We start from the raw sequence: 25,792 nt of genomic DNA, 5'->3' as shown, positions 1-25,792 counted from the left end.
GAACATGGAAAATGTATACATTGGTATTATTTCAGAATTACATACACATTTGAAATTTTTGTTACAGAGTTCATCTCTGCAGGGACCGAGTTCCCAAGAGCTCCCTGAAACATCTTCAATTTGTGAAGCTGGATGTCAGACAGACTCTGCACACACCGAAACAGTGGCCATACAGATATCGGTAAAGATGCGCTCAGTGGGCACACAACTTTCTGTTGGTACACTGAGGAATGTCCACGTAAGAAGCAAAGGTATGAAGTCTAGACATGAAATATCAGTAGTGACACATTTTTTTGTATTATGTTTTCATATGGATAAATTATATGTAATTGCATGAAAGACTATTTTGAATAATAATATATAGTTATTAAATTTAAAGTATTATTGAATTATTAAAATATTTTTGGACTTGTAGGCATTCAGGCAACAGTTTCCAGTCAGGATGTTGGCACTGAAACGATACCCATGTTGCCGGATATCCAGCTGTCTTCAACACCAGTACGTGGCTCAATCTTCAGGCCAAGCAAGAGACTTCGCCTGGAGTTAGAGGAGGAAGATGAAGAGGAACAAACAGAATCTGAGATATGTGTAGAGCCACATGACTCAACATTTCATCCAGAGTCTGTCACTCAGGAATCAGAATTGAGGTTAGTTGTAAATAGTATTTTATACATTTTGACAGTAGTTAAAAATGAATTTTGTTTCCTAATAATAACATTTGACATTACATTAATTTTCTAATAAATGTCCTTTCTATTGTTTTAGAATAGATCCTGTGTCCAACTACAGTGACAAGAAGTACATTGTTTTTGAAAGCTGCCTTAGAGAGATTTTTGAGTCTTGTCCAGTATGTAAGGCGAAATGTGATGTCCATCAAAGACAAATCGGTACTTTTGTTACATTCACCCAGCTTTGCGAAAAATGTCAGCATTACAGACGGTGGCAGAGTCAGCCCGTTGTAGGGAGTACCCCATTGGGGAACCTGCAATTGTGTGCTGCTACATATTTTCTAGGAGGGTCCTTTTCAAAACTACAAAAGGTATTCCATTATTTATTGTACTTGATTTAATACTACATTTACTGTTATTAGTATGTACGTTTTCTAAATATTTTGTATCGATGTTATTTTCATAGATTTTCAAGGCCATGCAGCTCCAAACTGTGCAATATGGTACTTTCTGGAGACATGCAAGAAATTTCTTAGAGCCTACCATCATCCACAAGTGGAACAGAGATCAGCAACATTTTATTCAGCAGCTGAAAGAGAGGGGAAAACTTGCAGTAGCAGGAGATATGCGTGCTGACTCACCAGGTAAATGTTTATATACATAATGTGTATATATACTGCTTATTTTATAATTTTAAATAATATTTATAGTGTTGAAGTTCTCAACAATATTATGCCTATGATAACAATTTTTTTTTTTTTTTACATAGGGCACTCTGCAAAATTTGGAAGTTACACATTGATGGATATGGAAACCAACTCAATTGTGGATCTTCAACTAATTCAGGTCAATAATTGAATAACATGTTTTAAATGAGTTACTTTTTTAAATATGTTAACATTTATATATTCATATTTGCATTCTATGTGCCTATTGACAGAGCAACGAGGTAGGTGGTAGTTACCACATGGAAAAGGAGGGTTTAAAGCGATGTCTGGATAAGCTGGAATCCTGTGGTTTGGTGGTTGAGTACATAGTCACTGATCGGCATCCACAGATTCAAAAGTACCTGAGGGAACGCAACATCACTCAGTACTATGATGTGTGGCACTTTGAGAAAGGTAAACATCAATCTATTTTTCTTTAAATATAAAATTGATAACTGGTGTTTACAGTTTTATTACTATCCATCAATAAATATTTAACTTCGGTTTAACTTTTCATAGCTGTGTCTAAGAAACTGCTGAAACTTTCACAAAGTAAGGACTGTGAGGTGTTGAAGAAATGGTTAAAAAGCATCAGAAATCATCTGTACTGGAGTGCAACTTCCTCTGTTTCTGGACCGGAAAAGGAGGCAAAGTGGACATCACTTCTTAATCACATGCAGAACATCCATGTTCACGACAACCCCCTGTTTCCTAAATGTGAACACCAGGACAAGACTACAAGTGATTACAAAAAATGGTTTGAAAAAGGTATGTCTACATAGAGGGTACAATCACGGACAGTTTACTGTAAAAATATTTTTTAAAAATTAAGGTTTGATGTGTGTTTTGTTTACAGGGTCAGTCACACTCAGGAAAGTGGAGAAAATAACGTGCAACAAGAGAGTTCTCAAGGACTTTGAGAAACTCAGTCACCACTTTCAAACGTCGACACTGGAGGCATTCCACAGCCTGGTTATACGTTTTGCCCCCAAAAATGTAGTTTTCTTTTATGTAGGAATGTTGTGCAGGTAATATTGGTTATGGTATCAAAATAACGTGAAGTTAAATTTATTACGGTCAACTAATGATTTTACTCTTTATTCTTCAATGATTGCAGGTTGTATCTCGCAGCCATGCACTACAATGAGAATGCCCACCGTCCACAGGCAACAACAACACAAGGTCAGGCTGTTTTCAAAATCGCTTTTCCAAAGTCGAAAAAAGGGGAATGCACAGCCAAGCCTGTGAAAACAGACCCAACATTTAGTAAGTTAGAACATTTTATTAAAAAAACAACAACAAAATTATTCAATACAACAAATTTTTAGCAAAATGTAACAAAAGTACTGTAACATGCACAACATATATTTTTAGTCAGTACTTTCACAAGCAGTTTTACATTTGTCTTTCAGACTATGTCGATGACCTGATGAGACTTCTACTACACGAAGTCATTGTGGACCCAACACCATATGTAGAAGAACTACATCAGATCACCATTCCACCTCCCCTATCATCTGACTTCGAAAAACCTTCCAAGGAAGATGTCATTGCCCGCCATGTGTCTCGGTTTAGTCAAGGGGTGGCCGGAATCCAACATACTGTCCAGATTGATCAGGAAACTGCTGGCGGATCCGGCGAACAACACAAGACGGGATGACGACCCTCACATGTCGTCCTAAGTAGCCCCAGCACCAGCTGACAAAGCTGCGATATGCCACATAGCGGAAACGCCTATGGCATTGAACCAAAAAGACAAAGTAAACAAATGGTTCATTAATATCATGTGTACATATGTTTGTAAAAAATAAATTGTTTTCAAAATTTTATCTTTATTTGTTATATAACTATAGTTATTTTACATTGTTTAATTATTATATTTAATAAAAACATACTGTTCTTCAGTTCTTCGCCTCACTTGTCCGAAGTCAGCTTTGTAAATATTATTTATGTTTTGTAAGGTATATGGGTTTAAACAGTTTGCTTCAAAGCCCGGGTGATGAACCATACATGTAGGCGGGTCTGCAATCTGCATCATTCGTCGACAAACCTATACATTTATTTGAGGCAGTAATAATTTAATGTGCAGTCAGGTAACATTCAACTTTTAATAAATAAGTTATTGTAATGCATGACAACGGTTTCTTTTACACAACATGGCAGCTTTTAAGGCTATATTCATGGTGAAAATAAAGTGTATTTATATAAAGTTTTTTGATGAAAACAATTTAAAAGAACTATACACAATACACAACAAAAAATAATTTAATTAGGTGTTACAGTACTTTTTGTATTTCTTTGCAGCAGATGTTTTCAACCTCCGTTGGCATTTTGTCACAGTTACCACATGTACACCTATAAAACATATATTACTAATCAAAACTTGTGCTAAAGCGTAACTAAGGTAGGAATAAACAATGCACTTACTTAAAAAATCCAACAACACCATCATTAATTAGACATACGGAGAAAATCATATACCACAAGCTTTTATAACAGTTTGTAACATTTAACATTACAATTTGTAACAGCCAAACGTAAAAGTATGACAACTACTAAATAAACAGCTTACCATTGTGAAACATCCTGCAAAAGTCTTTCTTGAACAGGTTGTAATCGATCCTCTTCGATATTCTCCGGGTCTGATTCCGGCTCAAATTGATACGGTAATATAGACATTTTTTCAATAACATTGAGCATAGGGCTGCTCGATTATGGAAAAAATCATAATCACGATTATTTTGGTCAATATTGAAATCACGATTATGTAACACGGTTATTTCACATGACTTTGGGAATGTGTTGTATTTATTAAAAATACACCTTTCAACAATTCAATTGAAATTGTAACATTTGTTGTACTTTTTGAACTATTAAAATAAATAATATAACATATATTCAAATCAAAGTATAAAAGTATTCATGTAAAAATGATAATCACAAATAAATAAGATCAACAATATGGTTCGGCTAGATATGCTTTTCAGGTACGTCTAACCTTAGTTTTCAGGTACAGAAATGTCTCTAAAATAACATTGCATATTTGAGTGCATAAATTAAAGATGAATCCTATTAAACTTACAAAAGCTATTCAATCCGGATCGGATATGCGTCGTCTTTATCGACTGTATAAAGTTCACTTAAGGCATATACAGACTATGTCTGCTAGGATACTCATCAAGATGGACATGTTGACATACGTTTTGTGTGAGTTTGTCCGTTCAAGAGCAAGACTTGAAAGAGAACTCAGTATTTGCTCGCCGAGAGATGTGTGAGATGTGTGTGATACATTTCCTCACAGCGCGCGCGGCTTCTCATTCGCGTCTTCTGGCACTAAACCCGGGTGATGACGGTGAAAACGACTGGTCATACGGCAGCACTCGCATGCACTGAATAAAGTTTACAAAGAGAGAATTATTTGAAAAATATGAGGGAAAAAAAGGACGTTTACACGGCACCCCTGCTCTCGTCAGTTTTTGTTTCTTTATTAGATTGTCATAGGTCACTCTGTTTAATTTTCAAGTGGTTAAACAAATTCGTGGTGTTTCCTTGCGTTGCAGCCACTACCATGTAGCAAATCTTGCTCGTAGCATGTTTCTGCTCGTCGTCTGATTCCTCGAAGCCAAACTGTTTCCAGACAACGGAGTTGGTTTTGCCTTTTTTGCTCACCAAACGCTGCTGTAACTGCCCTCCTTCTGCCATCTTTACTCGCGCCGAGTTTTTAAATTCCAGCGGATGATATGCACACGAGACTCCCGATCTGAGAAAGTTTGTGGCTTCGGGAGGGGCGGATGAGCGCATGCGCGTTTCATTCAGAACGCAAGGCAAAATAATCGTTTTTTCTCGATTGTACTATTTTGGTGATCGTTGGGAGGCAAAATCGAAATCGAAATCGAAATTCGATTAATTGCACAGCCCTAATTGAGCACATGCATCTCCCCGTTATGGTAAGAGGCGTGACCTTTCCGGGTAACGTACGCTAAGCTGCTGTCGAATCACAACACGGTAACCGCTGGCACAATCAGAACTCGTTACGTATTTCTGAAGGAGGGACTTCATAGAACAGGGAAATCATCCAGCCGTTTTTTGGACAGAGAAAACAGCAGTATACAGATAAGTAAATTGTTTGAAAAATACTGTGTTTTTTTACACGCGAAACATGAACACATGTTATATGGCACACTGTAAACACAATCAAAGCTTCGAAAAAACAGGAAGAATGGGACCTTTAATCTTTCTTAGACACTCACGTTTTCAGTTATCTTTAGTTCATAATTATAAGATTTTAATGCATGTCAAGTATTTGGTGTAAAATATTACCTTCAGTCTTCTTCTTCCTACTTCGTCCCCGCAGTGACGATAATCACAAATGAACCTGAGAAACACAAGAGAGAAACAGTAATAACCATAATGTAAAAAATAACCAGATGTAATGCATATTAAAGGCATAAGAGATGTTGCCAGAGGAAGAGTATAAGAAAGAGATGAAGTGACCTGTCGCCACCTAGTGGTCAAAAGATAATGACATTTAAAAATTTGCTTATAGCCTTTGTGAATTGTTTGATGCCATCTTACCTCTTTGTATTCTTTGGGTCCAACAGAATCTAGCATTAAACAGTTTTACTACACAATATACAGACAATCAGACGTTTTTCTGCCCACAATTTTAAGCATTGTCTAAAACATACTTGGTTACTAATGTAACCTCGGTTTCATGAGATAACGGGAACAAGTATTGCATCGTAGAGCTGCTATGGGGAAGAGATACTGAAGCCTGATTGAATCACGCAATGAAACTGCGCGAACCTATGGCACCGCAGGCTACCCGTCTATATGAGAGGGAAACTCCAGAATATAGAACTCCAGGGTAGCAGGGTTTTTTTTAAAGGTCCCATGGCATGGAATTTTCATTTTATGAGGTTTTTCAACATTAATATGAGTTCCCCTAGCCTGAATATTGTCCCCAAGTGGCTAGAAATTTTGATCTGTGTAAAACAGAGTTCTGGCTGTCTTTCTCTGCCTTTGAGAAAATAACAGCCCAGACGAGCTGATCTGGAATTTTCCTGTTATGAGGTCATAACAGGAACAGTTACCTCCCTTTCCTCCGCCCAGAGAATTTGGCACGCCCAAGCGAGCACTATATTTGTTTGTCCACGAGAGATCATGGTTTGTGAACGAGTGAATGCTGGCAGTTTCTCAGTGTTTGGGTGTACAAATGAAAACAGAAGTCTTTTTTCAGTTTCCATAATTTACTAAAGTTACTAACTTTATGACATGAGTGACAGCCCCTCCGACTAGAAATAAACTAATAACCTGAAGTATATGCTGTAACTACAACAGTTCACTGAACTGAGACGTGCTGAGAACTGATGAGAAGTGAACTCAGGTCCATCCGTCTCTCTGGCAGCAGCTCGTGCCTGCGTGCCTCGTAGACCTCGTTAAACCACGCCCCCTCCGCTGAAAGATCTGATACTCATTCAAATGCAAAGATGTAAGCCAATCACAACAGTGGGCGTTTTTACTGAAGTCTCACAGCAGACACGCCTCTTGAAACAGGGCACTCAGCCACAGGGCAAACATCAGTATAGAAAAAATGCCTTTTATTTCTAAATTATGACATTTTATGATGTAAAAATCATACTAACAATATAAGTACACCTCAGGAAACATTATAAAATAATAGAAAAATGCCATGCCATGGGACCTTTAAATATTTTTTTATAGACTTTTTGAACTGCAGATGAGGTAGTTTAATTACAAAGAACACTGAATTGAATGTCATTTAAAAAATATATATTTTAAAATATTTTTAATTGTTAGTAACTTCTCGTTAGTAATACTACACACAAAAAATACTGAAAATGTATTGTACAGAAAAGTGTCAAAAATGTTAATTCATTAAATAAATGTTGATTTTGACAGTATTTTTCATTAATTGTTGATCACTGAATATATCGGACCCTCGTCTGTTGTGATGTTTTGTGGATGTGTTGCTGTTGTGTAGATCAGTTCTGTCCTGCTGTCCTCTGTTGCTTCAGGCAACTTTATATTAGAGACTTTAAGGTGGGTGTTGAGGTGTGATGCAGGCGTCTGATTGGACAAAGATGTTACTGCGGCAATATCAGTGTTTTGAATCTCTTCATACATGTGGTCAGTCTGAAAAACATCACATACTCAATAATTTACTAGTTTACATAAATAATACTCTGTTGATCAATAAACAATAATTGTATTATAAATGTATGTCTGGTCTTCTACAGGTAAAGATTTGAACACACACCTCTGTATTGAGCTGTACATTTTGCTCAAATAAAGCTGCATAAAAACAAAGAAAAAAGTCAATTTCACACACAAAAACAAGACTTTATAATAATAATAATAACAAACAAAAAAAAACTGTTACCTGTCCCACGTTTCCTCTTCCTCTTTTTCTGGATTAGGAACGTTCCAGAACACAGAGTCAGAACCAGCAGAACCGAACCCACAACGGCAGCAACAGAAGACAGGTCTGTACGCACCATTAAACACATGATATTAACATGAGAAAACAACACACTGCTGATTCTCATTATACTGATAAATGAACAATAACAAACTTATAACTTTGATTAGTGTATCATTAAGACTATTGTAAATACACTGCTAAAAAAAAATAAAGGAACACTTTGAAAACACATCAGATCCCAATGGGGAAAAATATCATGCTGGATAACTATACTAATATGGACTGGGTAATGTGTTATGAATGAAAGGATGCCACATTGTTTGATGGAAATGAAAATGATCAACCTACAGAGGATTGAATTCAAAGACACCTCGGAAATCTAAGTGAAAAAATGATGCAGCAATTTTGCTGAAATTTCATTGCAGCACCTCAAAATGGTACTCAGTAGTTTGTATGGCCCCCACGTGCTTGTATGCATGCCTGACAATGTCAGGGCATGCTCCTAATGAGACGACGGATGGTGTCCTGGGGTATTTCCTCCCAGATCTGGACCAGCGCATCACTGAGCTCCTAGACAGTCTGAGGTGCAACGTCAGATGGACCGAAACACAATGTCCCAGAGGTTTTCTATTGGATGTAGGTCAGGTGGCCCTTCAATGGTATCATTCCTTCATCCTCCAAGAACTGCCTGCATGCTCTCGCTACATGAGGCCGGGCATTGTTGTGCACCAGGAGGAACCCAGGACCCACTGCACCCGCATAGGGTCTGACAATGGATCCAAGGATTTCATCCCGATACCTAATGGCAGTCAGGCTGCCATTGTCTAGCCTGCAGAGGTCTGTGTGTCCCCCATGGATATGCCTCCCCAGACCATCACTGACCCACCACCAAACCGGTCATGCTGAACAATGTTACAGGCAGCATATCATTCTCCACGGCTTCTCCAGACCCTTTCACGTCTGTCACATGTGCTCAGGGTGAACTTGCTCTCTTTTGTGAAAACCACAGGGCACCAGTGACCTGCCAATTCTGGTGTTCAATGGGGAATGCCAATCAAGCTCCCCGGTGCTGGGCAGTGAGCACAGGGCCCACTAGAGGACGTCGGGCCCTCAGGCCACCCTCATGAAGTCTGTTTCTGATTGTTTGGTCAGAGACATTCACACCAGTGGCCTGCTGGAGGTCATTTTGTAGGGCTCTGGCAGTGCTCATCATGTTCCTCCTCCCACAAAGGAGCAGATACCGGTCCTGCTGATGGGTTGAGGACCTTCTACGGCCCTGTCCAGCTCTCCTAGAGTAGCTGTCTGTCTTCCTGGAATCTCCTCCATGCTCTTGAGACTGTGCTGGGAGACACAGCAAACATTTTGGCAATGGCACGTATTGATGAGACATCCTGGAGGAGCTGAACTGCCTGCGCAACCTCTGTAGGGTCTAGGTATCGCCTCACGCTACCAGTAGTGACACTGACCCTAGCCAAATGCAAAACTGGTGGAAAACAGTCCAAAAAGATGAGTAGGGAAAAAAATGTCAGTGGCCTCCACCTGTAAAACCATTCCCGTCTTGGGGGTTGTCTCACTGTTGCCCATCTAGTGCACCTGCTGTTAATTTCATTAACACTAAAGCAACTGAAACTGATTACCAACCCTCTCTGTTACTTAACTGACCAGATCAATATCCAATGAGTTTAACTGACTTGATGCTATTCTCTGATTAAAAAGTGTTCCTTTCATTTTTTTTGAGCAGTGTTTATAGTTGTTATATTGTGTAACTGAAGTGAAACTGCAACGGTAAACCTCATCATTTTATAATTTTAGGTTTAGGTTTTAGTAGCTAAAATGTGTCTCAACAAATGTTCAAATTTTGAATGTACTGGCTGTACAATGACATGTCAATCATTCAGTTGTTGAACATTTGATTCGAGTGTTGAGGAACATCACAACCTCTAAATGTCATTTGTGCTGCAATTTTGGTTCATTTTTCACAGAAGTTGAAGCTTTGATGAAGTTCAGAGTTTTCACACAGTAAATTCTCCGGTGTTGAATTAACACCGCTCGGTGTTCATATGGGAACCACCCGCAGGGTGTTAAAGTAACACTGAAGCAGTGTTAGAGTTAATAAGATACTTAAGTGATTCATTGAGTGATGATTGTTTGATAGGGGGGATTGTTTGGGTAGGGGGGTGTTTGCGCACACAGACATCAATAATCATCATATGAATCTCAACAATGGTGACATGCTGCAATGCATGCTGGGAGTCATGCGTGTTATACTATGATGATTATGTATCCCAGCATGCATTGCAGCATGAAGCATGTCCCCGTCATTGAGATTAATATGCTGATTCTTGATGTTTGTGTGGGTGTGCCTAAAGTGGTTTTCTTCACAATGTATTTAAATAACAAAATTCTGAATATTTGATATCTGGCAAGAAATGATTGCTGGTGAAAATCTACTAATAACAACTTGACAATTTTATTCTTCATGTGTCAATTATCAGTTTCCTTTAGGATGTTGAAAGATATATCATATGACCATCTATGTTTATGGCTTCTTTCGCAACAAATTATGTGTTTGAGTAAACACTATTACAAAGACCACAAACTGACATCAAAAGTCAAGAGTCAAACTGCCCAACTAAATGGAACACTTATCACCATAACGGTGACCAAATATTTTCAATTCAACATCAACCTCTAAACCTCTGTTAATTCTCAATAAGAACTTCTGTAGATGTCAGAAATAAAGTTAATCCGGTTTGTAATAAGAGAGATTTAATGTCTTCAGTTGATTTCATCTAAGGCTGTGGCTGAAGTCAGTTGTAGTTCTTGTGTTTCTCTGTCCTTCAGTGATTCTGCTTATTATCATCAGGTGTCTTCAATAATCAAACAATCATCACTCAATGAATCACTTAAGTATCTTATTAACTCTAAAGCCGGGTACACACTGTGCGATTTTGGCCACGATTTGGCCGTCTGAGACAAATTTTGAAATCCTAAAAGATTTCTCTGATCCTAGGCTAAAATCTGAAGTCTTTGATCCTTAGTTTGACATGTGCACCGACAACCGATTAATGGCCGCTGTGATCAAATTTTACCTCGGACAAAATTCTGGCAGTGTCAGAAGATTTGAGGCGCAATCCTGCAGTGTGACTTCTCCTAGGACAACCGTTAAATCAAGAACCAATAGGAGCGCAGAACCTGATGACGCATTTCGTGCGACAACATCAAATCACAACAGGGAACATGTCGAAAAGAGTCAGGTGAATGAAAAATGCCACCGCTTGTTTTTGTTGTTTGCTGAATGCTACCATTGTGTCTGTGAATGCGGCTCACCGTTACCGAACGTGTCACGGATTGATGACGTAAAACTCTCTTGTTTGCGTCCGTTTTTCGCGTCTGACTGCCGTACAGTCTGACATAATGACAACTGAGATCCTACAGTGTGACATGTATTACATCAGGGATCATGTTCGTACAGTCTGACAAGCAACATTCGCAGAGGATTTCGAAAAATCGCACAGTGCAGGACCTTTAACACTGTTTCAGTGTTACTTTAACACCCTGCTGGTGGTTCCCATAGGAACACCGAGCGGTGTTAATTTAACACCGGGGAATTTTCTGTGCAAGTTGGTGTAAGTTTGTGAAAGACATTAATTGTCTGGACAGAATGAGCTGGAAATGTCTAATAACAGGAATTGAATTGTGATCATGAATGCAGCATTACAATCGTGTATAGAAGCTTTAGTATCTCTGTATTCAGTATAATCAGATTTATTGCTTTGATTGAAGTTATGACAAGTTCTGAAAAGTTATGTATATTAACACAATAACTTCACATTAACAATATTTTCAGCAGAATGCATGCGAGTAAAGATGTGAGCGGGTGTAGTCAGTGTGTGTGTGTGTGTGTGTGTGTGTGTGTGTGTGTGTGTGTGTGTGTGTGTGTGTGTGTGTGCAGGTACCTGGGGTGGTGTGGTCAGAGCTGGTGTTTGTGAATGGATGAATGGTGGATGTTGAGATCTGGACAGGTCTTGTTGTCGCTGGAGCTGAGAAATGAAGAAGAGCAGACATGCCGTAACAAATATATTTATATGGTTTAAGATACTTACACGTCTTTTCCTGCAACATACTTATCAGAATAACACAACTTTTCTGAATTTTGAAGCCTAAATGTAGTTGCCAGAAGTAAAAAGCTAAAAGGTATGCTATAAACGAACGACACCACAGTCCCACAACTTCAACGTCACCATCACTAACCCCAGACCTTATTTCAGCTATTTAACCAAAAACCCGTTCAAAAAACCCATTGACTTTGGGACGATGGGACCGGAAGTGCTTAAGTGCTAACTCTTTAGGTATGTTGATGTTATACGTGTTGAATGTTGTTCCTGGTACAGTCTGTGGAAATGAATTTCCTCTACTGAGGACAATAAAGAATAAATCTAAAATCTTTCTTTAAATTCAGAGTTTCCAAGTTGGGGCAAGTTTGTGAAAGACATGAATTGTCTGGACAGAATGAGCTGGAAACGTCTAATAACAGGAATTGCATTGTGATCATGAATGCAGCATTACAATAGTGTATAGAAGCTTTGGTATCTCTATATTCAGTATAATCAGACTTATTGCTTTGATGGAAGTTATGACAAGTTCTGAAAAGTTATGTATATTAACACAATAACTTCACATTAACAATATTTTCAGCAGAATGCATGCAAGTAAAGATGTGAGCGGGTGTAGTCTGTGTGTGTGTGTGTATGTGTGTGTGTGTGTGTGCTTGTTTATGTGATTTATGAGGACACAAATTTGTATAATGACATGGGTATTACACTGGTATTACAACATCAAGGTGGTTTATGAGGACATTTCAAATGTCCCCGTAAATCAAATCGCTTTAAAAACATATTAAACAATGTTTTATTAAAAATGTAAAAATGCAGAATGTCTCCTGTGAGGGTTAGGTTTAGGGGCAGGGGCAGTGTAGGGGGATATAATATACAGTTTATACAGTATAAAAACCATTACGCCTATGGAGAGTCCTCATAATGCTGTTGCACCAACATGTGTGTGTGTGTGTGTGTGTGTGTGTGTGTGTGTGTGTGTGTGTGTGTGTGTGCAGGTACCTGGGGTGGTGTGGTCAGAGCTGGTGTTTGTGAATGGATGAATGGTGGATGTTGAGATCTGGACAGGTCTTGTTGTCTCTGGAGCAGAGAAATGAAGAAGAGCAGACATGCCGTAACAAATATATTTATATGGTTTAAGATACGTACACGTCTTGTCCTGCAACATACTTATCAGAATAACACAACTTTTCTAAATTTTGAAGCCTAAACGCAGTTGCCAGAAGTAAAAAGCTAAAAGGTAGGCTGTAAACGAACGACACCACGGTCCCACAACTTCAACGTCACCATCACTAACCCCAGACCTTATTTCAGCTATTTAACCAAAAACCCGTTCAAAAAACCCATTGACTTTGGGTGCTAAAGTGCAAAATCTTTTGAAATTCAGAGTTTCCAAGTTGGGGTAAATTTGTGAAAGACATGAATTGTCTGGTCAGAACTTGCTGGAAACATGTAATAATGGGAATTGCATCGTGATCATGAAGTAGACGACCACCACAGCAGCACAGATGAATTTGCAGACCCCCAGAGCAGCACAGTTGGGTCTGAAGAACCCCACGGCAGGGCAGACGGGCTTGAAGACCCCCACTGTGGAGTAGATGACCACCACAGCAGTGCAGACGGGCTTGAAGACCCCCACTGCAGAGTAGATGACCACCACAGCAGTGCAGACAGGCTTGAAGACCCCCACTGTGGAGTAGATGACCACCACAGCAGTACAGACGGGCTTGAAGACCCCCACTGTGGAGTAGATGACCACCACAGCAGTACAGACGGGCTTGAAGACCCCCACTGTGGAGTAGATGACCACCACAGCAGTGCAGACAGGCTTGAAGACCCCCACTGTGGAGTAGATGACCACCACAGCAGTACAGACGGGCTTGAAGACCCCCACTGTGGAGTAGATGACCACCACAGCAGTACAGACGGGCTTGAAGACCCCCACTGTGGAGTAGATGACCACCACAGCAGTGCAGACAGGCTTGAAGACCCCCACTGTGGAGTAGATGACCACCACAGCAGTGCAGACGGGCTTGAAGACCCCCACTGCAGAGTAGATGACCACCACAGCAGTGCAGACAGGCTTGAAGACCCCCACTGTGGAGTAGATGACCACCACAGCAGTACAGACGGGCTTGAAGACCCCCACTGTGGAGTAGATGACCACCACAGCAGTACAGACGGGCTTGAAGACCCCCACTGTGGAGTAGATGACCACCACAGCAGTGCAGACAGGCTTGAAGACCCCCACTGTGGAGTAGATGACCACCACAGCAGTGCAGACGGGCTTGAAGACCCCCACTGTGGAGTAGATGACCACCACAGCAGTGCAGACGGGCTTGAAGACCCCCACTGCAGAGTAGATGACCACCACAGCAGTGCAGACGGGCTTGAAGACCCCCACTGCAGAGTAGATGACCACCACAGCAGTGCAGACGGGCTTGAAGACCCCCACTGTGGAGTGGATGACCACCACAGCAGTACAGACGGGCTTGAAGACCCCCACTGTGGAGTAGATGACCACCACAGCAGTACAGACGGGCTTGAAGACCCCCACTGTGGAGTAGATGACCACCACAGCAGTGCAGACAGGCTTGAAGACCCCCACTGTGGAGTAGATGACCACCACAGCAGTACAGACGGGCTTGAAGACCCCCACTGTGGAGTAGATGACCACCACAGCAGTGCAGACGGGCTTGAAGACCCCCACCGTGGAGTAGATGACCACCACAGCAGTGCAGACGGGCTTGAAGACCCCCACTGCAGAGTAGATGACCACCACAGCAGTGCAGACGGGCTTGAAGACCCCCACTGCAGAGTAGATGACCACCACAGCAGTGCAGACGGGCTTGAAGACCCCCACTGTGGAGTGGATGACCACCACAGCAGTACAGACGGGCTTGAAGACCCCCACTGTGGAGTAGATGACCACCACAGCAGTACAGACGGGCTTGAAGACCCCCACTGTGGAGTAGATGACCACCACAGCAGTGCAGACAGGCTTGAAGACCCCCACTGTGGAGTAGATGACCACCACAGCAGTACAGACGGGCTTGAAGACCCCCACTGTGGAGTAGATGACCACCACAGCAGTGCAGACGGGCTTGAAGACCCCCACCGTGGAGTAGATGACCACCACAGCAGTGCAGACGGGCTTGAAGACCCCCACTGCAGAGTGGATGACCACCACAGCAGTGGAGACAGGCTTGAAGACCCCCACTGTGGAGTAGATGACCACCACAGCAGTGCAGACGGGCTTGAAGACCCCCACTGCAGAGTAGATGACCACCACAGCAGTGGAGACAGGCTTGAAGACCCCCACTGTGGAGTAGATGACCACCACAGCAGTACAGACGGGCTTGAAGACCCCCACTGTGGAGTAGATGACCACCACAGCAGTACAGACGGGCTTGAAGACCCCAACTGTGGAGTAGATGACCACCACAGCAGTACAGACGGGCTTGAAGACCCCCACTGTGGAGTAGATGACCACCACAGCAGTACAGACGGGCTTGAAGACCCCCACTGTGGAGTAGATGACCACCACAGCAGTGCAGACGGGCTTGAAGACCCCCACTGTGGAGTAGATGACCACCACAGCAGTGCAGACGGGCTTGAAGACCCCCACCGTGGAGTAGATGACCACCACAGCAGTGCAGACGGGCTTGAAGACCCCCACTGTGGAGTAGATGACCACCACAGCAGTGCAGACGGGCTTGAAGACCCCCACTGTGGAGTAGATGACCACCACAGCAGTGCAGACGGGCTTGAAGACCCCCACCGTGGAGTAGATGACCACCACAGCAGTGCAGACGGGCTTGAAGACCCCCACTGTGGAGTAGATGACCACCACAGCAGTGCAGACGGGCTTGAAGACCCCCACTGTGGAGTAGATGACCACCACAGCAGTACAGACGGGCTTGAAGACCCCCACTGTGGAGTAGATGACCACCACAGCAGTGCAGACGGGCTTGAAGACCCCCACTGTGGAGTAGATGACCACCACAGCAGTGCAGACGGGCTTGAAGACCCCCACTGTGGAGTAGATGACCACCACAGCAGTGCAGACGGGCTTGAAGACCCCCACTGTGGAGTAGATGACCACCACAGCAGTGCAGACGGGCTTGAAGACCCCCACTGTGGAGTAGATGACCACCACAGCAGTGCAGACGGGCTTGAAGACCCCCACTGTGGAGTAGATGACCACCACAGCAGTGCAGACGGGCTTGAAGACCCCCACTGTGGAGTAGATGACCACCACAGCAGTGCAGGTAGTTCAGGGGACCATGGCTGCAGAGGTAGTTCAAGGGACCACAAAGTCCTCTCTGACCTCTGGACAGGAGACAAAGTCCTCTCTGACCTCTGGACAGGAGCCGATGTGTATGAAGCCCACATACACAAAATGGCTGTTGCCATCATAATCAGTGCATCATTGACAGAAACAGACACAGGTTCAGGAACGAGAACAGGAAATGATCTCTCTGGTGTGGCGGCCATCTTGGCAGAGGGCTCTAGCATTGTTGGCAACTTGTCCAACGACACCAGCATAGTGGTCATCTTGTCTGAAGACCCTGGCATGGAAGCCATCTTGTGAGCAGGATCAGGTGGGGAAACCACAGGATGGGAAGGTGCAGAAAATATGGGACTAGCGATCATTAGATCGTCCATATGGGGAACACTGTGATGGGCCAATCTCCGTGGCCATGAGAGCTCGATGCACAGTGCCCCCTCCAAAAAAACGTATAGGGGAAGCATCCTCTTCTACTTCCCCAACTGTGAATGAGGAAACAGTCAATAACAGTGCATAGTCCATAAACTGTTCTAAAGTCAGGTCATTTTGACCTTGTGGCATGATTGATCTTATTGGTTTGTTCAGAATGCATGCAAGTAAAGATGTGAGCGGGTGTAGTCTGTGTGTGTGTGTGTGTGTGTGTGTGTGTGTGTGTGTGTGTGTGTGTGTGTGTGTGTGTGTGTGTGTGTGTGTGTGTGTGTGTGTGTGTGTGTGTGTGTGTGTGTGTGTGTGTGTGTGTGTGTGTGTGTGTGTGTGTGCAGGTACCTGGGGTGGTGTGGTCAGAGCTGGTGTTTGTGAACGGATGAATGGTGGATGTTGAGATCTGGACAGGTCTTGTTGTCTCTGGAGCAGAGAAATGAAGAAGAGCAGACATGGCGTAACAAATATATTTATATGGTTTAAGATACGTACACGTCTTGTCCTGCAACATACTTATCAGAATAACACAACTTTTCTAAATTTTGAAGCCTAAACGCAGTTGCCAGAAGTAAAAAGCTAAAAGGTAGGCTGTAAACGAACGACACCACAGTCCCACAACTTCAACGTCACCATCACTAACCCCAGACCTTATTTCAGCTATTTAACCAAAAACCCATTGACTTTGGGTGCTAAAGTGCTAAATCTTTTGAAATTCAGAGTTTCCAAGTTGGGGTAAATTTGTGAAAGACATGAATTGTCTGGTCAGAACTTGCTGGAAACATGTAATAATGGGAATTGCATCGTGATCATGAAGTAGACGACCACCACAGCAGCACAGATGAATTTGCAGACCCCCAGAGCAGCACAGTTGGGTCTGAAGAACCCCACGGCAGGGCAGACGGGCTTGAAGACCCCCACTGTAGAGTAGATGACCACCACAGCAGATAAGAGATAAGAGATGAGATAAACAGGGTAATGAGACACAGGTGGATATTCAGGGGTGATGAGTCCGGGCAGTGAGTTATGGGAAATGTAGTTTGTGAGGGAATGACAATAGTCCGGAGTGGAGTGTCCTCCAGTGGTAATCACAGGCTCTCTCACTGGTGATCACGAATGCAGAATTACAATAGTGTATAGAAGCTTTGGTATCTCTGTATTCAGTATAATCAGACTTATTGCTTTGATTTAAGTTGTGACAAGTTCTGAAAAGTTATGTATATAAACACAGCAACTTCACATTAACAATATTTTCAGCAGAATGCATGGGAGTAAAGACGCGAGCGGGTGTAGTCAGTGTGTGTGTGTGTGTGTGTGTGTGTGTGTGCTGGTACCTGTGCTGGTATGGGCAGTGTGTGTATGTGGGGGCATGTTTTTGTGAAATATCAGGACACAAATGTGTATAATGACATGGGTATGACATAGGTATTAAAAAAAGAGGGTGAAATATGAGGACGTTCCCCATGTCCTCACTTTTCAAAATGCTTATAAATCACAGAATTCTTTTTTTTTTTCACAGAAAGTAAACTGTGCAGTTTCCTGTGATGGGTAGGTTTAGGGGTAGGGGCAGTGTGTGTGTGTGTGTGTGTGTGTGTGTGTGTGTGTGTGTGTGTGTGTGTGTGTGTGTGTGTGTGTGTGTAGGTTTAGGGGTAGGGACAGTGTAGGGGGATAGAAAATACGGTTTGTACGGTATAAAAACCGTTACACCTATGGAATGTCCCCACATTTCACAAAAAAAACCCTATGTGTGTGTGTGTGTGTGTGTGTGTGTGTGCAGGTACCTGTGCTACTGTGGTCAGTGTGTGTGTGTGTGTGTGTGTGTGTGTGTGTGTGTTTGTGTGTGTGTGTGTGTGTGTGTGTGTGTGTGTGTGTGTGTGTGTGTGTGTGTGTGTGCGTGCAGGTACCTGTGCTGGTGTGGTCAGTGTGTGTGTGTGTGTGTGTGTGCAGGTACCTGTGCTGGTGTGGTCAGTGTGTGTGTGTGTGTGTGTGTGTGTGTGTGTGTGTGTGTGTGTGTGTGTGTGTGTGTAGGTTTAGGGGTAGGGACAGTGTGTGTGTGTGTGTGTGTGTGTGTGTGTGTGTGTGTGTGTGTGTGTGTGTGTGTGTGTGTGTGTGTGTGTGTGTGTGTGTGTGTGTGTGTGTGTGTGTGTAGGTTTAGGGGTAGGGACAGTGTAGGGGGATAGAAAATACGGTTTGTACGGTATAAAAACCGTTACACCTATGGAATGTCCCCACATTTCACAAAAAAAACCCTGTGTGTGTGTGTGTGTGTGTGTGTGTGCAGGTACCTGTGCTACTGTGGTCAGTGTGTGTGTGTGTGTGTGTGTGTGTGTGTGTGTATGTGTGTATGTGTGTATGTGTGTGTGTGTGTGTGTGTGTGTGTGTGTGTGTGTGTGTGTGTGTGTGTGTGTGTGTGTGTGTGTGTGTGTGTGTGTGTGTGTGTGTGTGTGTGTGTGTGTGTGTGTGTGTGTGTGTGTGCAGGTACCTGTGCTGGTGTGGTCAGAGCTGGTGTTTGTGAATGGATGAATGGTGGATGTTGAGATCTGGACAGGTCTTGTTGTCTCTGGAGCTGAGAAATGAAGAAGAGCCGTCATGCCGAAACAAATATATTACAGTTTTTTACAATTGCAATGACAATTTTTTCAATACTTTTAACAAATTTCCTAAACTCTTAACGCAGTTAGCACAACATCTGTCTGTGTAGGCTATACAATTAACACATTTATTGTTGCTTTTATACAAAACGCATATGGTTAACATAAATTTAAAATGCTTGAACTTCTTTTACACACAAGCTCAACCAAGACCAAAACAATGGATTTTTACTGCCAAATTTACCAATGCTTTAACACTGTATGTCAGAACAGATAACACCATGTTCGAAACCTAACCTTATAGGCTAAAGTAAAAGTGAACAGCGGTTTATATTGGGATTGAAACACAAATATATCCCCTGTATATTATTCCATTGGTACTGATAAACAGCTGATTGAAGTTATAAATCACAGCTGATTCCCATCTAGGAATTGTTCAGGTGTTGATGTTCTTTCAATCAAATGACCATATGGTATACAGTAAAATATGACCTCTTTGGGCTGCTCTTGTGTGAAAAAGGAACAATATAGAACAACACAAAGAAAGTAAGAAAAATGGCTGCATGAGGGAGAGGAAGATGAGTACCAGGATAAGGGAGAGGATTTTGACAAGTCAAGGGAGAGGAATGCCTGGACAAGGGCAAGGTTGAGACTGAGGAATTAGAAAGCAAGGTGGCGCTCAAAGAAGGGCCAGAATTAGGGTAACTGATGAAATAAGAGCTACTATCAGACCATGTCGTAAACCCCAATCTATCAGAGAGGCTGGCGAACGAGTACAGCCAAATCTCAGCTGGGACACAGTGGCATCCATTATCCAGATTTCTCAAGAAACCAACAGGTATGATATTGTATAAGGGCTTCTCCTTCTGCAAAGTGTAAATACTTTTACCATGTATTACAGTGACTGTATGCCTCTGGTCTCTAATGTGTAACTGTATTTTGTCTATCTATGGATTCAACATCTACCTCCCTCAGGGGGCAGAAGAAAGCTCCTAATTGAAGAACGGGAACTTGCTATTGTCAACATGTTGATTGCTGATAATGAAATAAAACTGAAGGGCATTCTATAAAGATACTCTGAGATGGGTCATTTATTTTTTGTATTGAATTTCTGCAGCAAAAGAAACAAAATGCATGCCTTTACTAAACCTAACAAAACAAAAATGTGGAGAGGCTTCAAAAGACACACAATCTATGGTCAATAAAATATACAGTCTATTGTATAAGGGCAGACCTGAAACATAAAATAATGCCGTTTCTGTAATTCCATCTGATGTTGGTGTTTTTATGACATTGTGACCAAATGTTCCTGTTAGAAGATAACATGTGTTAGGGTTTTGGTAGACGTGTATTGTGTTAGTGAATTATTGTATTTTGAAAATTAGTTTTGGAGTTTAGTTTATAATGTGTGATTTTGAGCATGAAATTAACCGTTTTGGCAATTGCGTGATGTAGGTGTGTTGGTGTGTTAAGAGTTTAGGAAATTTGTTAAAAGTATTGAAAATATTGTCATAGCCATTGTAAAAAAAACTGTAATATAGGTTTATGATACTTACATGTTTTGTCCTGCAACATAATTATCACAGATTAACATAACTTTTCTGAATGTTGAAGCCTAAATGCATTCGCCAGAAGTAAAAAGCTAGAGGTATGCTATAATGATTCAATGACAAAAACTTTTTAAAACTGTCTCTTGTCGCCAACTCCTGGCATAATAAGCGATGACTTGTATGTATTAATATGTACAAGTGTTAAAAAACACTTTCAAAAAGGTGATTTGCTCTACTTTGATCGCTAGATATCAATGTTCATACCCAAACTATAAACTTTTATCCCAGTACACATTTGTCCCTGCTATTTAAATGTGTGGTTAAAAAGACTGAAGCTGCTTATCTGTATATTCACATGGCAGCTGTGCTGGTGTGTGTGTGTGTGTGTGTGTGTGTGTGTGTGTGTGTGTGTGTGTGTGTGTGTGTGTGTGTGTGTGTGTGTGTGTGTGTGTGTGTGTGTGTGTGTGTGTGTGTGTGTGTGTGTGTGTGTGTGTGTGTGTGTGTGTGTGTGTGTGAGAGAGTGAGTGAGTGAGTGCAGGTACCTGTGCTGGTGTGGTCAGTGTGTGTGTGTGTGTGTGTGTGTGTGTGTGTGTGTGTGTGTGTGTGTGTGTGTGTGTGTGTGTGTGTGTGTGTGTGTGTGAGAGAGTGAGTGAGTGAGTGCAGGTACCTGTGCTGGTGTGGTCTGTGTGTGTGTGTGTGTGTGGGCATGTTTTTGTGAAATATCAGGACACAAATGTGTATAATGACATGGGTATGACATAGGTATTACAAAAAGAGGGTGAAATATGAGGACGTTCCCCATGTCCTCACTTTTCAAAATGCTTATAAATCACACAGAACAAGGTTTTTTTCACAGAAAGTGAACTGCACAGTCTCCTGTGAGGGTTAGGTTTAGGGGCAGTGTGTGTGTGTGTGTGTGTGTGTGTGTGTGTGTGTGTGTGTGTGTGTGTGTGTGTGTGTGTGTGTGTGCAGGTACCTGTGCTGGTGTGGTCAGTGTGTGTGTGTGTGTGTGTGTGTGTGTGTGTGTGTGTGTGTGTGTGCAGGTACCTGTGCTGGTGTGGTCAGTGTGTGTGTGTGTGCGCGCGTGTGTGTGTGTGTGTGTGTGTGTGTGTGTGTGTGTGTGTGTGTGTGTGTGTGTGTGTGTGTGTGTGTGTGTGTGTGTGTGTGTGTGTGTGTGTGTGTGTGTGTGCAAGGACCTGTGCTGGTGTGGTCAGTGTGTGTGTGTGTGTGTGTGTGTGTGTGTGTGTGTGTGTGTGTGTGTGTGTGTGTGTGTGTGTGTGTGTGTGTGTGTGTGTGCAGGTACCTGTGCTGGTGTGGTCAGAGCTGGTGTTTGTGAATGGATGAATGGTGGATGTTGAGATCTGGACAGGTCTTGTTGTCTCTGGAGCTGAGAAATGAAGAAGAGCAGACATGCCGAAACAAATACATTAATAACACAATCATTAACTACATGAAGCATAAACATGAATGATGATGCAGATTGTTCGTTTTTTTTATTAATATTTTTCTATGGGCTATATCATGAACAGGGCTTGACATTAACACTCGCCATCAGCGGGTATATTTCGGCTGTGTAACGCAGTCACTCCCACAAGACACTTTGCCGGTTGAACTTAACCATCTGTTATAATTGCGTTGCATATTATAACCAATCACACGTGTTTCTTTTGAGTTTATGAATGCAATCTCTAATAATCAGAGGCGTTCAGATTAGCCGGAGTTTTGTTCAGAGCGCTCTCACTCACCCAAAGCAGAGATGAACGTGTGTGTATGCAGGAGATTCATTTCAGCAGCGAAACAGCTTCAAACAAACACAGCAGAACCACAGCGCATCTGATGTGACTGCCATAAAGTCGACTTGACGTTTGATATTAGCGAATTTAGGGACCGTCTCTAAAGTTACAGATAACATTGGTATTCACGTTTCTAACTACAATAGCATTTGAAAAGAATGACTTACAGTCATAATACTTTTTTTTGGGCTCTTACACAAAATATGCTAGATTTAAATGCTTCATAGCTGAATGAACACTGTTGCGAATATTGATTGAGAATATATTTACAGAGATAATATTTGAGATTATATTTACACCAAAAAAATCATATTTTTTCAGACAAGCAACTGATAGTGTTTCTCTGTCTAGATTAAGGAGCTTTACACTCAGCCTTATCAGAGCTAAATAGGCTTATTTGATGATCTGTCATGGTATACATTTAATGTAGACTTGATTTGGATGTGTACAGTAGACAACAACACATTTCCAAAACAACAAAATTGGGTAACACTTTGGGCCCTATTTTAACGATCTGAAACGCAAGTGTCAAAGCGAGAAGTGCAAGTAACTTTGTGGGCGGGTCTCGGCGCTGTTGCTATTTTCCCGGCGGGATAAATGGCTCTTGCGCCCGGCGCAAATCTAAAATGGGTTGGTCTGAAGTAGCTTCATTATTCATAGGTGTGGTTTGGGCGTAACGTGAATAAACCAATCCGAGCGTCATCCAACATTCCCTTTAAAAGCAGGTGCGCAAGTTCCATTATGGATTGCTATTATTATGGCGTATTTACCAGGCGCACGCCAGGAGCGGTTCACAGCCGAGGAGACTGATGTGCTTGTAAGAGCAGTGAAAGACAGAGAAGTGAAGTTGTAATGTTGTACATTTTGGTAAAGGTGATTTCACAGTCTTTTTTTTTCAGTCTTTCAGTTTTTTCAGTTTTTCATTCGATTTTTTTTCCTGGTTCTTGACGGACAAACCAATTTGTCAGATGTCCTTATATACATATATGTCTTGCCACTATTGGGCAAACAGGTCTTATCCTTAATTATTACAATTAGCCTGAATCATTTGTAAGCTAGATTTATGCCTATTTTTTCACATCTTCGTGGCACACCACAATGATTTCCGTCATATGACGGATGAAGATGAAGATATCTCATGTGTTAATATTTTTTTAGTGTAACAATTTATGATTTGCAAAAATAACTGTTGCATCTGTGTAGATTACATGAGCAAAGTGTATGCGCGTTGTGCACGCTATACACTCTAAAAAAAAAAAGGTTCTATATTGCACCAAAAATGGTTCTTGGCTCGTAATCATAGGGGAACCTTTTTTAGTGCTATATAGCACCAATTTTGGTGCTTCAGCGGTTCTTCAGAGGTTCTTCAGCGGTTCTTCAGAGGTTCTTCACCGGTTCTTTGACTAAGGTGCTATATAGCACCTCTGAAGAACCACTGAAGAACCACTGAAGCACCAAAATTGGTGCTATATAGCACTAAAAAAGGTTCCCCTATGATTACGAGCCTTTTTTTTTAGAGTGTACATTATGGTCAAGCATGCGCCCTTAAAATAGCATAATGAACAACGCGCAACGCGCCACTGACTTTAGACTAGGTTTTTTCTGGTCAGTGGCGCAATTGTTTAATGGAACAGCAAAATAGCACCAGGGATTGTTTGCGCCGGAACACGCCTCCTTTTTTGCGCTGAACCGCCCAGGTAGCGCAAGTTCATTCACTAGTTTAGCGACGTGCTTCTGTGGAGGGAAAAGCGCGCTTTGCGCGGGTGCAAAATAGGAATGACACATGCGTCGGTGTACAAAGTCAATTGCGCTGGGTGCAAGATAGGGCCCTTTATTTTGATAGTCCACTTTAGACATTCTACTAATTATAAGTAACTTTGCAACTACATGTCAACTAACTGTCTTTAGAGTATTTGTAGACTGTCTGATTCATATTTACTAAAACTTTATTTTGTTTGTCCCCCAACAGACATTCTACTGACTTGGCAACTACAATTCAACTTATTCTACTAACCCGAACCCTAACACCTAAAGATAACCTACCAGTCTACTGACAGTCAACTAATACTCTAATGACAGTTAGTTGACATGTAGTTGCAAAGTTACTTATAGTTAGTAGAATGTTTAAAGTGGACTATCGAAATAAAGTGTAACCTAAAATGGTAGCGGTGGCTAGAAACTTTGGAAAACCTCTAGCCACAGCGGCTGGTGAGCAAAAAAGTTAATGTCATCAGGCACCTCTGATCACATTCAGCTGGATTTGATGGTAGTTTTCATATCCAGCTCCACAGCCGTACGGTCCAGAATCTTCCATCCTCAGGTCACTGATGGTCACTGTGAATGATCTGATCTGACGATTATCCTTCAGTGAGAATCTGCCACTGGTCTTTACACCATCAGATTGCAGGATAAGGACACGCTTTTTGGAAGGTCCTTTGTAGAAGTATTTGTGATATTCTTTATATCCTTCTGTATAAGGGCACTTAATGCTCACTCGTCCTCCCTCCATTCCTGTCACTGTAATGTCCACAGACAGTGAACTGCTCACTGCACACACACACACACACACACACACACACACACACACACACACACACACACACACACACACACACACACACACACACACACACACACACATTACATATATTAATATTAGATAATAAACAGGTTTAGTAGAGATCTTGAGCACTTACCCGTCAGCAGAAACACACAAACTGTCAGCAGGAACTTCATTTCTTCATCAGTTCAGTAAATCAGTCTGAAACTCTCAGCAGTTCCTCACAGCACTTTCTGAAACTCAAACACCAATAAAACTGCTCTCATCTGTCGGCGGAGAGTAAAATAATACGCTTGTTTCTCGTCTCACGTGATGAGAGTCAAACTCTGTTCAGTGACTGTGTGCATTCGGTGTGAAAACGCCTCTCAGTTTTTAGCTGTGAATTCACCAACCACAACCCGTTTCCTGTCCTCTCTGTTTCTGTCCTGTCTTTAATTTTGAGTGCTTTTTCTGTTGCCCTTTTTATAATAAAAATTAAATTTTTTATATATATATTTCTGATGTAGTGAGATCCAGTCAGACAGAGAAGTGATAAATCAAAAATTATTTTATGATTTTTAAGTAGAGAAAAAAAGGATAATAAGAATAAAACCATGAATGGTTTATTGAATGTGTAAGTAATAATCAGCTTTTTATAATAAGTGACAATAAACAA

General features: G+C 41.8%; 1 protein-coding gene and 1 long non-coding RNA gene across 2 annotated transcripts; both read right to left on the bottom strand.

Moving 5' to 3' along the window:
• Window positions 1–2,643: 2,643 nt before the first annotated feature.
• On the bottom strand, window positions 2,644–5,666 carry LOC307123456. Its single transcript, XR_013816163.1, has 3 exons — window positions 3,661–5,666; window positions 3,271–3,425; window positions 2,644–3,109 (listed from the first exon to the last, which is right to left on the bottom strand). It is a non-coding gene; the product is annotated as an uncharacterized lncRNA (long non-coding RNA).
• A 1,410-nt stretch (window positions 5,667–7,076) lies between these two features.
• LOC307123814 (uncharacterized protein) lies at window positions 7,077–25,491 on the bottom strand. Its single transcript, XM_079812532.1, has 10 exons — window positions 25,274–25,491; window positions 24,816–25,124; window positions 22,088–22,171; window positions 19,126–19,209; window positions 16,992–17,069; window positions 12,938–13,015; window positions 11,780–11,863; window positions 7,779–7,883; window positions 7,656–7,690; window positions 7,077–7,531 (listed from the first exon to the last, which is right to left on the bottom strand). Exons 1-10 carry the CDS (start codon window positions 25,311–25,313, stop codon window positions 7,307–7,309), a joined length of 1,122 nt encoding a protein of 373 aa, XP_079668658.1. The 5' UTR covers window positions 25,314–25,491; the 3' UTR covers window positions 7,077–7,306.
• Window positions 25,492–25,792: the final 301 nt, after the last annotated feature.

This window comes from Gobio gobio (genome assembly GCF_949357685.1).
Source record: "Gobio gobio genome assembly, chromosome: 3".
NCBI lineage: Eukaryota > Metazoa > Chordata > Actinopteri > Cypriniformes > Gobionidae > Gobio > Gobio gobio.
Note: the sequence above shows the minus strand (reverse complement) of the source record. Positions and strands in the feature narration are given on the sequence as shown.

What these genes read in the sequence shown, in the direction of transcription:
- LOC307123814 (XM_079812532.1), bottom strand. Translation starts at nt 25,313, where the DNA reads ATGAAGTTCCTGCTGACAGTTTGTGTGTTTCTGCTGACGG. An exon ending in CCAGCTGAATGTGATCAGAG is followed by an intron (nt 22,172 to 24,815) that starts GTGCCTGATGAC and finishes TTCATTTCTCAG; the next exon opens with CTCCAGAGACAACAAGACCT. An exon ending in CTCTGACCACACCAGCACAG is followed by an intron (nt 19,210 to 22,087) that starts GTACCTGCACAC and finishes TTCATTTCTCAG; the next exon opens with CTCCAGAGACAACAAGACCT.